This window comes from Amblyomma maculatum, chromosome 2 (assembly GCF_055883805.1).
Source record: "Amblyomma maculatum isolate TAMU_Amacu chromosome 2, ASM5588380v1, whole genome shotgun sequence".
Taxonomy (NCBI): Eukaryota; Metazoa; Arthropoda; class Arachnida; order Ixodida; family Ixodidae; genus Amblyomma; species Amblyomma maculatum.
Genome location: NC_139345.1, coordinates 58,192,573 through 58,207,298, shown reverse-complemented (window position 1 = coordinate 58,207,298; position 14,726 = coordinate 58,192,573). Strand labels below are relative to the sequence as shown.

The 14,726-nt window shown below is 45.9% G+C and overlaps 2 protein-coding genes across 4 annotated transcripts in view; both read right to left on the bottom strand.

Annotated features, from left to right (window-relative positions):
* Positions 1-1,017, bottom strand: part of Pak (serine/threonine-protein kinase PAK 3-like protein) — a 40,773-nt gene extending 39,756 nt beyond the window's left edge. Inside the window, exon 1 of the mRNA XM_084594241.1 lies at positions 807-1,017. The gene's annotated coding sequence lies outside the window, so the exon portion shown is untranslated. The remainder of the gene's footprint in view (positions 1-806) is intronic.
* Positions 1,018-2,270: 1,253 nt separating this feature from the next.
* On the bottom strand, positions 2,271-14,629 carry LOC146198732 (uncharacterized). 3 transcript variants are annotated; one of them, XM_084594239.1, is made up of 6 exons: positions 14,346-14,629; positions 12,213-12,502; positions 11,566-11,721; positions 8,525-8,698; positions 5,874-6,237; positions 2,271-2,385 (listed from the first exon to the last, which is right to left on the bottom strand). In XM_084594239.1, exons 2-6 carry the CDS (start codon positions 12,492-12,494, stop codon positions 2,372-2,374), a joined length of 990 nt encoding a protein of 329 aa, XP_084450365.1. In that variant the 5' UTR covers positions 12,495-12,502; positions 14,346-14,629; the 3' UTR covers positions 2,271-2,371. The 3 variants fall into 3 exon arrangements, with proteins under 3 accessions (XP_084450365.1, XP_084450364.1, XP_084450363.1); XM_084594238.1 differs by lacking the exon at positions 14,346-14,629 and adding an exon at positions 14,118-14,136; XM_084594237.1 differs by lacking the exon at positions 14,346-14,629 and adding an exon at positions 13,481-13,632.
* Between the last annotated feature and the right edge of the window lie 97 nt (positions 14,630-14,726).

Genomic DNA, 14,726 nt, shown 5'->3' with positions numbered 1-14,726 from the left:
GAAAACAACATTCCGCACGATCGTCAGCTTGGATGAGTCGTTTACAGTACAGGCAGCTGCAGCGACAGTTTTGCCAGCTCCGGAGTTTCAGCCGCGAGCTCGGACAAGCCGGCGCACGCGCGCTTACCTCGCGAGAAATTGACTGGGGAGACTTCGGGCGAGACACCTGCGAGAATAGCCTCACCTCCGATGGGGTGGCAGCAATTCGAGCGGCAGCAATTTACTCGATAAGGGTTAGGTGATCCGGCGCCTGTTGAAACACACTGCCGTCGCTAGAATAACGGCACCGCGGGGATACGCGAGACGACGACACACGCAAGCAACCGCGGTTAAGTTTCCCAGCCGCACGCACATAGTCCTGGGAAAACGCGCGATGATTTTAGGAGGGATCGAGTGTGTTTCCAGCATGCGAATTCAGCTCAATCGCAAACCGACGGCACGGCATACGGGCTCTACGTGGGGGACCGCGAGCTCGCTCGGGTAGCTTCGCATGTCAATCACCGCAACAGCAGCAGCAGAGCCAGCAGAACTAAGGGCACATGGACCCTAGGCATCGCGGCACACTGACGCTGCAGGCGTTCAACTGGACACCGGCAGCAGAATAATTCGCCTCCGGCTTTAGTCAAGCGTAAAAGCAGAGCTCCTTGAGACGGCAAAATTTACTACACGGCAATGAGGCGGCGAGCAACCGCCTCGCGATGTGATGTACTCGCGATCGGAAGGACCAAAGGCCTTCCGAATATCGAGGACTATCTGCGTCGATCTTCTTAAGTGCTCTTCCGTTTGCACACAGCGATGCGACTCACCTTCATTCTAGCGCATCCATCCCTTTTCAGATCCAGGACTGCTCGTCGCTGCTAGCATCTCCCACAACATTTTACCACCATCGCGACCGCCACACACACACACGCACGCACACACTCACAATCCGAAGGGATTAAAAAGACGCACAAAAACCGATGGACGCTGCTTTAGGCTGTGACGTCACGAGAGAGACCCACCTCCACCCCTCCTATGAGTCATCTCTAGCGAACAACAACAGCAAATACAAGTCTAGAACCAAATTGTCGGTTTAATTGCAACAAAACCGGTACGAAAGGTGCGGTTTCCATTGTCTGTTGCTCGCAGTTGCTTTTATGCGTGGGCTGAGACCATCTTGCTACGCAATAATCGCGCTAGAGCTCACCACGACCAAACGCGTTATAAACTTTCTAATTATAATGCTAAGTGTGGTGCCATCAAGAGCACTATTATTGGTTACAAATGTCTGAGTTTATTATTGTACTATTTGTTTTACGTAAAAATATATTTACTACTACAGTTACGGTTTTGATTACAGCAGACGATTGGGAACCGTGGTTGCTGTGATCGCCGGTAGCGCGTTGCCAAGGTCACCGCGAAGTACCGTTACAAGCGGTAGTGATTCTACCAGCGTTGTGGGACCCGAGCCTCCGAGCATAAAAATATCGTTAACAGATGCGTCTACCTCATCCAGTGGAATTTAAGCAATGTACTAAAGCGTCAACCTGCGCACGTGCATTTTCTTTTTTTAATGGTTGGCTCAAGTGCGATCAGGTGCTGAAAAACCCGTGCAGTTTGCGCACACGAACATACAACACGCCATTGCTCAGGAAGTGAGCTGTCGTCCTATAGCGAGGTTTAAATATGCGCCTCTCGCACGGATAGCGCGTGTAAGGCGCTGTTGGTGCAGGAGACAGTATGCATGCCCGATTAGCCATTTAAATGGCCTTTGCATCGTTGCTGCACTATGGACAGCGTGCTAATTAAATACCAGCGAGGGCTTCCGTAGTGCCATCAATAATTGCTGTATGTAGATTAACTACATCGAAATATAAAAGTCCCCAAGATAGTGAGTGTACAAGCACTGTTCCATCTGTTCTCTAACGTTGTCTTCCGTTTCCATATTTGATTTGCCACTGGGTAATGTGAACCCACAAGCCCAGCAATGATTTTTTTTTCTTCTTTTATTCGTGTTTGGTCATTCTTAAATTGTAATTTTTCGAATGGCTGAAAGGAGCAATATGCAAATTAAATATATGCTCTTTCTTGCAAACGTGAAGCTATCAAAAGCAAACTGGTCCAGCTTTGTCATTTTGAAAACAGCAGAACCTAGCTTCACCACACATTCACGTTGTACAGCAGACAACTTCAAAGCATGATACTGACATCAGCAAAAGCTCTTAGCGATCAAAGCAATACTGTCCACAAAAATGTTAAAGAAAGAATAAAAACTGAACAATGAGGCACAATTCTTTGCACAAAACTTCTGAGATTTATTTATTATATACTGCAGAGAAAACCGGCTTGACAGGCACAAAGATGGCAGGGGGGGTTATGGAACCGGTTGATGCTATGTCCTTCGTCCTGCACAAAAGAAAAAAATGCAAGAGAAAAAAAGAATTGCAGACAGCAAGCTTGCAAATGTAGGAAATGTAGCATACAGTAAATTGCATGGAATAGCAGGGCATTTAAACTACTTTGCTTTTCGGCGCCCTGCCTTTCGCCTACATTAGAAAGCGGCCACCATGGCCAGGATCCAGAGTTTCTGTCTAATGACTAAAGTGAGTTGCTCCCGAGATTAACTGTGCTGCATTTTCAACAAAATTTTACATTGCAGGTTTAGTCTACACCCCAATATTTTCTAATTTTTTACCTGTTCACTACAACAAGGAGCGAACACGTTTTTTTGTCATTTTCAGCTCAATCTCTTTGACGAGTAAGAACACAGTGAAGATTGAATCGAGTAGCAACCACTATTTACAAGCAATTCCACCGCAATGGCTCAATGATTAGGCCCTCTCCTTCCCCAAGCCGCAGTCATGGAGGTGAAATGAAAAAAAATCACCCTAGAGCAGTACAATGTCAGTGCATAATAAGAATAATCTTCCTCCAAGCTTTCTCTACTTTTTAAAGCTGCGCAATCATATTGTAGTTCATTTCTACACATAGCAACACTTCGCATGCCTTGCAGACAACCCATTCATCATGAACGAAGCCTAGCAGTGCTGTTTCTTCTAGTGATGATAATGATAATTTACTTTTCCAGCAAGAAGGCAGCTGCAGCCTTTCCAACGTTATTAAGACAGTGAAATCTTAAGCCATAGTTACTCCTGTAAGGCGCATTCTCCTCCAAGGCCCCACACCCACAATTTTGGACACAGAAATGGCAAAAAATCAAACTATTAGAACCTAACCCTTCAATGAGCTTCTTATAGTACTGGCTTTTTTTCTACTACTTACCACATTGTCACTGCATCTGAGCTGCCAAATCAGATGACCCTGCTCGAGGCTCCGTAATCCTTATGTAAGTATGCATCTCATGTAATGTGTCTAGTAGTGCCTTGTATAAGTACTAATGCTGCAGTGTGATGTTTCAGATTATGTGCTATCAGGTGCAACCCATCGGTGGCAATGGGTAAGCACCTGACATCGTCCACCGTTGCCTTCAATTTTGAAGCGATCAGCTACACCAAAGAACACAATAATCGGGCAGCTGGCCACAAGTACAAAGCTGATGAGAAGTGTTTGCCCGCTTGGCACTCACACACTCACATTTGTGAGTGAAAGTGTGAGTGAGTGGTTGCGAGTGGATGCGAGTCTTAGTGCGAGTGAGTGGATGTGTCGTAGTGCTGAGTGTGTAGATGCGAATCTTAGTGCCGAGTGAGTGGATGTGAGTCTTAGTGCGGGTGTGAGTGCTGGTGAGTGGCTGTGGTGTTGTGAGTGAATGCGAGTGGTTATGGGTTATTGCGAGTGGATGCAAGTTCTCGTGGATGGCTTTTGGTTACTGTGAGTGGATGATAGTGCACGTGCTGTTGGGTAACCAGACTGAGTTGACAGAAGGCATCACTGAACGCATCCCGTTTGGTGTGGTTTCTGGCATTTAACGTCTCAAAGTGACTCTAACTGTGAGAGACACCGTAGTGGAGGACTCCGAATAACTTTGATAACCTGAGGTTCTTTAACGTGCCCCGACATCACACAGTAAACAGGCGCCTTGCGATCTGCCTCTATCGAAACCGGCTGCCTCGGCTAGGATGGAGCCGGCAGCGACCTACGACTGAAAACCATTGGGGTGAATGAGGATACTTTAAAAGCTGGTAAAATTACATATCTGATCAAGTCTGGATGCTTAGGATGTATGCTCAGTATCTATCTATGCGTATCTTGAGATTACATGGCTATTATGTAGTTATACAGCATCACAGGCAGGTGCACCCACTCATCTATGCACTCATATTCACTTAGTCACACTCACATTTGTGTGCGAGTGATTGTGAGTGTGAGTGCACAAGATTGTGAGCGAGAATGAGTGGATGTGAGTGGTTGTGAGTATGAGTGAGCCACCTGTCATGGTGCCGCCCTATGTACGTCACTGTGAGCAACCGAACCTAAACGGCTTTCTGCAGAAAAACATGCAAGCTTCTGAAACTTAAAAAGCAGCTCGTAAATTACACTCGCAGCGTCAACATCAACAACTAAGCAGTCAACTAATATGGAGTAAATGAAAGCCTCAACTGTTGTCTGCCATATGAATATCACGCAGTAGACAAAGCCGAGAATAGGTTACAGATTTGTGAACCAGTGCCAATTGTCCATATCCCGTTGAATAACACATACCAGATGCTACCAGCTGAACATGAGAACAAGCTGTTTAAGTGCCATAGTTTGTAAGTGTGTGTCGGAGAAAACACAGGTACGATCTGCCACACATCGCAAATGCAGATCGTATACCCTTGTCTGGTTCAATGTGCCAGTGAGTTCCATTGTAGAATTCAAATGTTGTAAAAGCAATATTGTGCCCATGAAGTGTGCCAAACTACAAAAATATATAGCGATGCACTGCACCATCGCTGATGCTAGAAGCTTTCATCACATGTGGCATTCAGGAGGAGAAATCTTTCCCAAAATCATCACGGTCCGTATTCAAAGAAAGAGCTGGAGGTTGGACAAACTAGTCATTGACTAGACAAGGACAGTAGGCAGGAAGCGACCAGAAGGTTTAACACAATGCAAGGCTCATCTCATCCTCTACAGCTTCCAAAGAACTTGACTGATTGGCCATACACATGGACGTGGCTAAAGTCTCTGCAGGCATGATGATCATGCAGCAGCCGCTCAATGCACGCATCAAGCACCCATTCAAATGGGAGTTTCAGTGCTCCTATATCGAGTGGAAGACTGAGGGAAGCTATGAATGCAGCCAAACAGGCATCAGAAGAGTGCATTTCTTCCACAATGAATTTTTAATGCATGACGTTCGTTTTCTGCTGATACAGTACCAAAGGGGTTTAAGGTGACTGCCATTCCTATGCCATGGACAGCAAGGCAGATGACCACCTCTTAAGCACGTTGATGTGAGGTCATAGAATTTAAAAAGTGCGAAGTGATGAGGATTAGTGAATAAAAGTGTCTGTAACTTGCCACCAGCTGTTGCATGATTCCCGACAGAAGTAGCAGTGATGTTACGTTCATTATATAAGTATCCTATGATGCACGAAGATCAGACTTGTGTAAAGCCCATACCCATGTATAAAAGTAAAAAACATGAGGGTCTTACACATGTGAATATGATAAATGGGCCACTTTCTGCTGGTAAGGACATCATGCAACAGTTCGAGAGACAGATAGAAAAAAAAATGTTTAATGTATAAGCTTTTCTTAAATATTAGAAGCATATGAGTCGTCTGCAACAAATAGATTCTTATTAGATCTCTCTAACATAGCAAAAGGAATAAATACCCCACAAGGAACTTTATCTGCATTAAGAACAGAATCTCGCTGCACTAATATCGTTTTAAATATGTCAGCTCTCCTCAGGCCCACAGATACATCAGCAGTCTCATCATGCTTACGCCTGACAGGGGCCCCAAAGTTGGTTCTCGGCCGCCGTCGAGAGGCCCTCCGTCTCTCGCCTGACAGGTTTCCGCCATTCTGTCGCTGCTGCTGCTGCTGCTGCAGCTGACGTCCCCGTGCACGTAGGAAGTCCAGCAGGCTGACAAACTCCGTCCGTTTGGCCGCTCGATCACGCAGTCGTGGCCCAAACAAGAACTCGGTCGACTGGTCGCTGCCGCCAGCATTGCTCGGGCCAAGGCCCTGAAGCAGGCGCCGCTGATCAGGTGCTACTCGTGACAACACCATGTGGCGTCGCTCCTCTGACAGTGCATCAAACGCCCGACCCAGATGTGCCAGTGCAGCTCCTGTGCGCTCGGCCACCGCCTGAAAGAGCAGTCGCATTATCCTCCTATCATCATCTACAGCCACAATGCAAGGATGTACAGCCACAGACAAAAGTTTGCTGGATGCGGATAAGCAGAAAACCACTGATCCCTGTATAGCCAGCTAATCAGTGTTCTAGTGGATGGAGCATGCGCCCCATTACAGTTAAACCTCAGTGTAACAAACTTGACTGCAATGAAATCATCAGTATAACGAAGTCTTTTGGTTTCCACAACTTCGTGTCCATAGAGCATCATGTATTTTTAGTCTCGGTATAATGAAGTAAATTTTATCGCACTTTCAATGTAGTGAAATTTCGTTGCTGCCTCGAAACACAAACCAGCAGAAAATTTGTGCCATGAGTGCAAAAGGTTGAGTGACGTGCACTGCCCGAAAGACAGATGAAAAGTGCACCGCCTGCTGCGCCATCTGGGAGAGTACAAGTGAGGTTCATGCATGTAGTGTTGGGGGAAACCACTAGGTGGCACGAGCGTCTGTGCAATGTGCAGCCAGCAAGACCAGACGCAGCTCTGGCAGAATGTCACAATCCTGCCTGAACTAGACGCCAAATGCAATGCAGCGCCTGCATTTGGCGTCTAGTTTACCCATTTACCCATAAAGCTTGGTTAACCCCGTAACCGTTTCGGACGAGCTGCGCTCGTCCTTGCCAAGCCTTCCCCAAACCGTTTTGGACGACTATAGCTCGTCCTCGCTGAATAGGTTCTTCCCTTCAGCGTTTCGAACGAGCAGCGCTCGTTTGTGGCTTAGATGGCATTTTGCTCGACAGATGGCAGCACTGACCTGATAATTTGGTTTTTTTCCACCACATAAACGTCTTTTTCGTATGACACCATGGGTTTTAAAAATGGCATCCGGCGGAGGTGACGCGTGCATTGCTGGCCCGTCTTCTCGGAAACGACGCTTTTCTTCGTCGTCATCTTCTTCGAACGATGGTGATTCAGACACTGAAGTGTACATTGTTTCAGGGAGCGAGGACGACAGTGATGACTTTGTGCTGAGCAGTTCTTCCATATTGTGAGAAATAATAAAGTTCAATATGCTAATTTGACTTCGTGTTTGCTTGAAAAATTTTTTAAAGATCGAATGCATGCTTTTTATTGCAATAATAACCGAAATCAGCAATAAAAAAAATAAGTAGTTTTGTTAAAAAATTCGTTGATATAATAAAACGGTGAAGGGGTTAAAGAGCTGGCAGGGTAGGCACATCCGTCCGCCTGACAACCTCACTTTCCATTTGGATGCTGTGCGCAAATGTGAACAAATATGCGCATGCTCGCGTTTGTGGCGCAAAGCGGCGATCATCCAGAAATGGGTTTCAGTTCATCAGGTGTGATGGAGGGCAACATATTTGCTTTCGCTGACTTACAGAAAGTGAGGCGAAAAAAGCCAGTGTAGCCTGTCACGCCGCGCAGCATCGAATCGACGACATGATCGGGAACTCGAAGTTCAGGTGAGCGGTGATGATGGTGCAACAAAAAATATGTGTCCACGTTGTCCTCATCATGCACATAATAATAATAATAATAATAACGCCCAATTCCACCAAAATTCAAGGCTTTCTCTCTGAAATGTCTGTGAAATCTTCTGGAGTGTTCTCTGCATGCAAGACAACAAATTTCGATGTTGCAAAATTTCAAGTTACCGAAGTAAATGGGAGATTTTACCGGCTCTGTTATATAGAGATTTAGCTGTACTGCAATGCTATGCTTTTTGTCAACCTCTTCTGATTCACGGCACTGAATTAATTTTCCACGAAGGTACCTTCTGCAAACTTTTGTCCACGACTGTACCACCAGGGACAAAAGTCTCCAGGATGTGTCGGCCACAATCAGCAGCCATGGTTAGCCGGTGGCTCAAGATCACACTAGGAGGTGAAAGCGACGGTTACACGCCCTAATGTGTGGTGGTCAAACCAAGCGATTGCAGGCAGGCTTAACCAAATTACTTTTTTGGCATATCATGGAGGACTTTCCCCTCAAGTCAAGGGGGAAATCCATCTTGGCACATGGGCGAGGAGGCAAGCTGCTGCACTCATATCAAGATGCATCAAGAGAAGTCCACACATTAGCATTAGCATGGTGTAGTGGCACAACTCTCTCTAGGTTCCCCCACACTACCCCCAAGTCGAGTTCTGGCCATAATGGGATGCATAATTCTTATAAAGTTAGTTCATCCTCCTCCACAAGCAAACAGCATCAATAAAGCATAATCAATCACCTCGTATAGTGTACACACGCACTTCCACTCCTGCTGGGTACAAGCTCACCTGCCGAGCAACATGAGGACCCGAGCGGTCGCAGCAGTCAAGCAAGTCGACCAGAGCCCCAACAGCGCCCACCAAAGACGCTTGGGTGCGGCCGAATGCTTCATCTCGCACCCGGTCTAGGCCAATGGCCCGGAAACGGCTGTAGCCCTCGAACTCAGGGTTCAGCCTGGGCACCTGGAGTGACAGACATGCACTTGCAAGGACCTTATGCACAATAAAGCGTCATCACAAAAGAATCGGACACAAAGCAAGCAAAGGCAGCAGTCAATCTCAATGTAGAAAGTAAACGCAAGAAAAAAAAAATCATCTGGCACCATGAGAAAAGCCTTAAAGGAGTGCCGTGACATTCTCCAGACCGCTAATTCCAGCCGGCCTCTAGATTCTTTACACCTTTTCAATGCCCCAGAGCCCAATCATAACGGCAAAATTGGAGCGCCTAATATTTTAATCCGCTTAAATTATCAGCGTTTTGACGCCGATGTGAGCGACACACGACGGCGAAGTTCATTAACGGATATGACGTTTCCTTCTCGCTTGGGCGCTGCTTCGCCGATTGGTTGAGCAAGTACTTTAGAATTTACATTCAACATTCAAGTTACTATGCAGAAAACAAATAAAAGGTGTTTTAATTCTGCGTGTGTTCTTGAAGTGCTTGTAAGGATAGGGACTGTAAACTTAGATAAATGCAGTGTTGTGAATAAGCGTGGTGGAGTGTACGCTTGCTGTAATGATGGTGATGACGGCTTTGCCCTTCGTAGCAGTCCGCTGCTGCCTTCTTGCGCGGCGGAGCCAAAAAAAGAAAAAAGAAAAAAGTCAGCCGTCCCAAGTAAAAAGGTCACTCCTGCAGGCTCCTCATATCCCAAGGCAAGTGACAACGTTCGGATCTCGGAGGTCAGTAGAATCGCTGGACAATCCGAAATCCTGTGGCTGATCGTTTCTGCCGACGCTCCACAGATGGCACTAGTTGTTTCGAGATCGCTCGTGAAGCGTGCTCGTCACACCTGAGTCCGCAGCGAGATTCCGCCCGCAGGCCACTGCCCTGGGAGTTGTCATATAGTCGTTCGTGGCAAATAACCTCCTTACTGGCCCTGTACGGGTACATGGTAGGCTTCGCCTTAGCTCCTGTAAGACATTCCTCCATCACCATCTTTCGCACTCGTTCTAAAACTTTCGCACAAAAGTTGACCACCTCACACACAAAGTTCCAAACACTAATGCGCCCCCCACCAGGCTCCCTTTTGATGCCCGTTCCGCTGTTCCCATATTAGCATCCTCTTTAAAGAAAAGTACACGTGCCCTCATTCCCCCATGTACATTCCCCTTCCCTCATAACTTAATGAGATTGGAGGAGGTTTCCCTTAGAATGATAAGAGCTGGGGCGGCCCTTACCCCATCGGTAACATGCCGATGGGAATCTCAAGCAGACATCGGACCAACCACATGCCCGAAGTGTTCCACACCAGCTGCAGAAGTGCACGTTCACCACCTGCTATGGACTTGTGGAGGAACAAGGGCATCAAGGACACAGATTCTGTGTGAAGTGGGACTAACCACAACAAGGGAAGAGGACTTCTCAAAATGGCTCACCGACAACGATAAGAACGAGAGCCTGCTCCGGTTCCTTACAGAAAATAATTTACAAGAGTTTCTATAATATGCTTTATGGCAAGCTTGCGTAAAAAAAAAAAAAAAAAAAAAAAAAAAAAAAAAGTAGCTCTCGAGTTAGCCGTGGCAGCAGCAGCGATGGATGCAGGCGGAACACCAAAACGGTGACGCAGATTTGCTGACCGCCGGGTCCACCTCGTCGATACCCTCGCAAAGGTGGTGTGGAGCAGAGTCTGATGGGCTAAGCTAGCTTTTGGCCGATGGAGAAGCTGGTCCTCATAGCACAGCTTCTTCGCAGCATCGTTACCATGGTAACGCCAAAAAAGTGCGGCTACAGGTTGAGTTGGACAGGCAACCATGGTAGATAGGTTCCGATACGTCAGCAGAAAGCTGCATTTCTCACAGGTTCCGCCCAAGTCAAGTGCTGGACGAGTGAAATATGAGAGGGGCTCCCTCTCACACCGGCTCAGATGCGCTGTTCTTTTTTTCTTCTATTTAGAATTTTATAAACCGAATAACTGTTGTTTCTGCACGCCAATTTTTGTAATTCTTTTCGAACTGACGTCGGCACGGTGTAAAGAACCTAGAGGTTGGCTGGAATTAGCGACCTGACAAACGTCACTGTGCCCCTTTAACATGATTACAGCTTTCGTAGCCATGCTTCTGCCATGGCCCAATCAACATTAATTCACCACTGCAGAAGCTCCACGAGAAACTTCTTGACCAAGTGGAACGGTTTGATGCGCATATTAAAATCTTATTAACAGATTTTTCATGCTAAATTGCAGCAGGTTTCTAGTTAGCACCAGTTCCATACAATTAAGTTCTTCGAACTTATAAAAGAATAATATGGGCATTGTGCTTAATGCCTTTTAAAAGCTCTGTGGCTACAAAACAATGCCTTGCTGAAATGTCTACTGCCATAAGCTGTTTGCACAATAAAAAAAAAAAAAAAAAAAAAAAAAAAAAAAAAAAAAAAAAAAATAAGCTCTTACTAAGTAAATTTCGTCATGCCACAATTCTTCAAATGGTGAATTCCAAACACAGATTTCGAGCGGTCCACCAACTCTACACTCTCCAACACAGAGTCTAGACCCACCTGTGCTGTCTTTCCTCCTGCGTTTTCTTTGCACTAGAACATGCACAAGTACTATTAGTTTATTCCGTCAATGTTTCTGAGTACTCAAACAGGCCATGCCTCAACTATAACCATATTCGTTTTGATTCGGATGAAATATGACACCGCAAGCTGGAATTAAAACTGGTGGAATTAACAGCTGTGCAAGTACCATCCACTCTAATGCCAGTTTCTACATGGCAGAATTATGCACTGGCCTGGAAAAAAAAAAAATCCCAACATTGTCCTCGAAAAGGATTCCGCTGGTTTGCAGCAGCAAGACTTTATGAAACAAGTTGGTAGAAACAGACACACAAACCTTGAGGAAAGGCAGGTTGGGGTTAGGGTAGGCAGCCCGAGCCTTCCGACAGCGCGCCGCTCGTCCGCGAGCCTCCCAGCACCGGCGCACGAAGCGGCCAATGTAAGGTGCAATGGGACGGCTGGCAGCAAAGTCTTCCTCTGCCCACTGGCTCTCCTGCAAAAGAAAGCAAAGCGAACATAGCAGATAAATCCTGTTACAAACAGAGACAGTTGCCTTGCACCAACTCAGGCCTCCTAGACAAGCCATAAACAAATGGACAGCCTGCATAGAACAAGAGGCGCGAGGAATTAAAAATGAACAGGCAAGTGTACCATGCAATGTGACAAGCCTACGTGAAAATTACTGGTCGCTTTGAGTTTGACTGCCTCCCTATTGCGCTTCTGAATTTGACTTCGCCATGAGCTTGAAGTTATGAACTCATTTTTACTGGTGGACGCACCTTCAAATGCATGGAAGGCACCCCAGTATGCTACAGAGACTAGGAGGGGGTGGAAGCTTCAAACAGACAAACTATATTGTCTCTGCTGAAAGAAGACTACACTGCTAGCATAGTAAGAACATCTCCAAGCGAAAGTCACTGATATTCCAAGCAACTCATAGCATGCCTTCCTCAACCCCATTACCATCAGCGAACTTTCACAAACCTGGCTGTCTGGTTCAGAGAGGTCACCTCCACCACCTTCATCATATTCCTCAGTGAAGAAGTCATTCAGAAACTGCGAAGTGGTAGGACTATCAGCCCTGAGAGAAGTAGACGAGCAAGACGGTGCAGTTACGCCGTGGTGCAGTGCCTGGCTGTTTTCCAGCACACGGTGCAGCAATGGACGCAGCGTCTCCATCTTCTGCGACAGCACGAGCAGCGACGACTCGAGAGCCTCCAAGCGGGTCTCCGTTGATGGCGACGGGCCACGGGACGACAATGACATGGTTCCCTCTTAGACAATAAAGAGAAATAAAATTAGGAATAATGCTAGATGAGGCAAAAACTGTTCCCCGACATAACTTCGCTTTGGAGCTATGCGTATGACATCAGTAAACATGGATCACCACGTGGAATTTTTTAGAACTCAATAACTCAAGTTGAATTTTTTTTTATTTTGTAGTAGCCATCACAAGTCTATTTCATATATAATCTGCATGTTCCAACAATACAGAGTTTCTAAAAATCACTTAGAGGAAAAGCTGCTGCCGCCATCTATGTGAGTTTCTTCAGGAGTACTTTATCTACAGTGTTGGAATCCCGGGAAGACAGCTGATCTGACCAGTGTTGGGTCGAAAGCGTGGCTTCTGTCTCAGAATAGGCAGCTGAGCTGCGATGTACACCTACACGTATAGAATAAATTATTTCAGTAGTGAATTCCTCACTTCTTTCATTTACAGAGGCACAATGGAGTAAGCAAACAAGAATTTTTGCATTCCGCCTCCACAAAAATGCAACCACAGCAGCCAGAATTTTATTAGACAACCTTGAACAAGCAACCGAACACAAAAGCTAGAGAATCACCGCGGTGAGAGCCTGCTTCTTGGGCTGGCTTCTTCCAAGCAGATGGCAAAACTAGTGTCTATTAGCAAGCAGATGACAGTAGTTTTGCATTTATACTATATACAAAGACATTTTGCAAGTATTAACAGCAAATGTACTCCTCTGCAAGGAAGACCAAAAATGCAGCACTGTGCAAAATTTCAGTGCGACTAAGACAGAAATATGAGAGAACAAAATTCAAATTTAGATATTGAATCGTCAACAAAACAAGTCAAGTATCAAGCTTTGTGCTCAAAACGAACACCATACCAGCGTTAACAGAGCTAGAGCCACACCTAGGAGTCTTTATGAGCAGCCAAAAGCAAAAGTGAATGTAACAGGCCAAGCAGGCCGTTGCTGTCTCAAAGCTAGGTAATTTCACAAGTTTACCGGCAAAGAGCGTTGATAAATGTAACCGGAAATGTGAGCTAAGCACAACCAGCCTCTTGAAACGCAAGGGTCGAACGAGCTGGGAGAACCTTGCTCTAAGTTCATGAAACGTAGTGCTGGGAAAACTCTTCCAGCAGGTGCTACATACGAGAGAGAAGCGGGCGGAGGCCGCCATTGCTAAACTTCCGCACCCTTTTGCTGAAGAAAGATTCGGCAATCATGATTTTTTTTTTTTTTTTCGCTCAGAAATGGTTCCTACTGCGGTGGCGATTCGACATGTTACGTTAACGTGTCAACCTAAATCGCTCACACAATCTGAACAAAAAAAAAAGAAAAAAAAAACATGGCAAAGAAAAAAATTAACTAAATGTAGTCGAAAAGCATGCGGTACGCGAAATCAACATGCCCTGGCACGGAAACACCAGCCAAATAAGTTTACGGCAGGTCTGCGCAAGCGATCCAGCTAACCAAATGGGAGAGGTCAAAGAGTTCGACGCAAAGTGGGGACTTCCTAGAGCAAAAATACAGCACCAAGCTATGATTCTGGAAAGCTGGATGTTATCCCCATTGCAAAATGAAAAGTAAAACAGAGGGCTACAAGGCAAGCTTAAAGTAGCTGAAAAGCGGTAAGGCAAACCTGATTTATATTCTCTGTATGGAGGTGACATGGAGGTTCGTGTAGTACGAGTTCTAAAGCAGCCGCAGGCATTTGCAGTTTACTTATAAGCTAACAACGATGTCATGTAGCAAGCGGCCATTAAGTTTTGCAAAAGGCAGCAGAAAAACCAAAAGAATAACGGGTACGAGACTCTCACAGCGAGGTTGCGATGAATGGGGCGCTAAAAAGGAAACACGGATAACTTACGAGAAAAGGATGGAAACTTCGAAGAGAGCCAGACGATAGTCAAAACACGTCTGTGCGCTCTTATTACGAGTGGCAGACGAGTGTAATGCCCGCCGAGAGCACACCGGCACGAAAATTATTTTTCTACACAAATATTATAACGACACAAAGCGACCAAGGAAAAAACAAGATGAGCCTCGCAGAAAAAATTAACTTGTCAGTCCCGTCAGCTGTAAAGCGCGAATTCGGTATGCACATAGTTGCCTAATGCCTGATCGCTGGTCACTGGCCTCATTTCTTCGTTATAGTAATGTGTAATTACAAGGTCAATTGTAATTACTTCAGCCTCCAAAACTAGCTTCCATTAGTAAGGAATAGCGTTTATGTGGGAAGATGCGCATA

Bases quoted from the DNA above. Each gene is read 5' to 3' on its own strand.
- LOC146198732 (XM_084594239.1), bottom strand. From the start codon at position 12,494: ATGTCATTGTCGTCCCGTGGCCCGTCGCCATCAACGGAGACCCGCTTG. The intron at 8,699-11,565 runs GTTTGTGTGTCT...CTGTCACTCCAG, and splicing joins CCAACCTGCCTTTCCTCAAG to GTGCCCAGGCTGAACCCTGA. The intron at 6,238-8,524 runs GTGAGCTTGTAC...CTGCTCTTTCAG, and splicing joins GTCCTCATGTTGCTCGGCAG to GCGGTGGCCGAGCGCACAGG.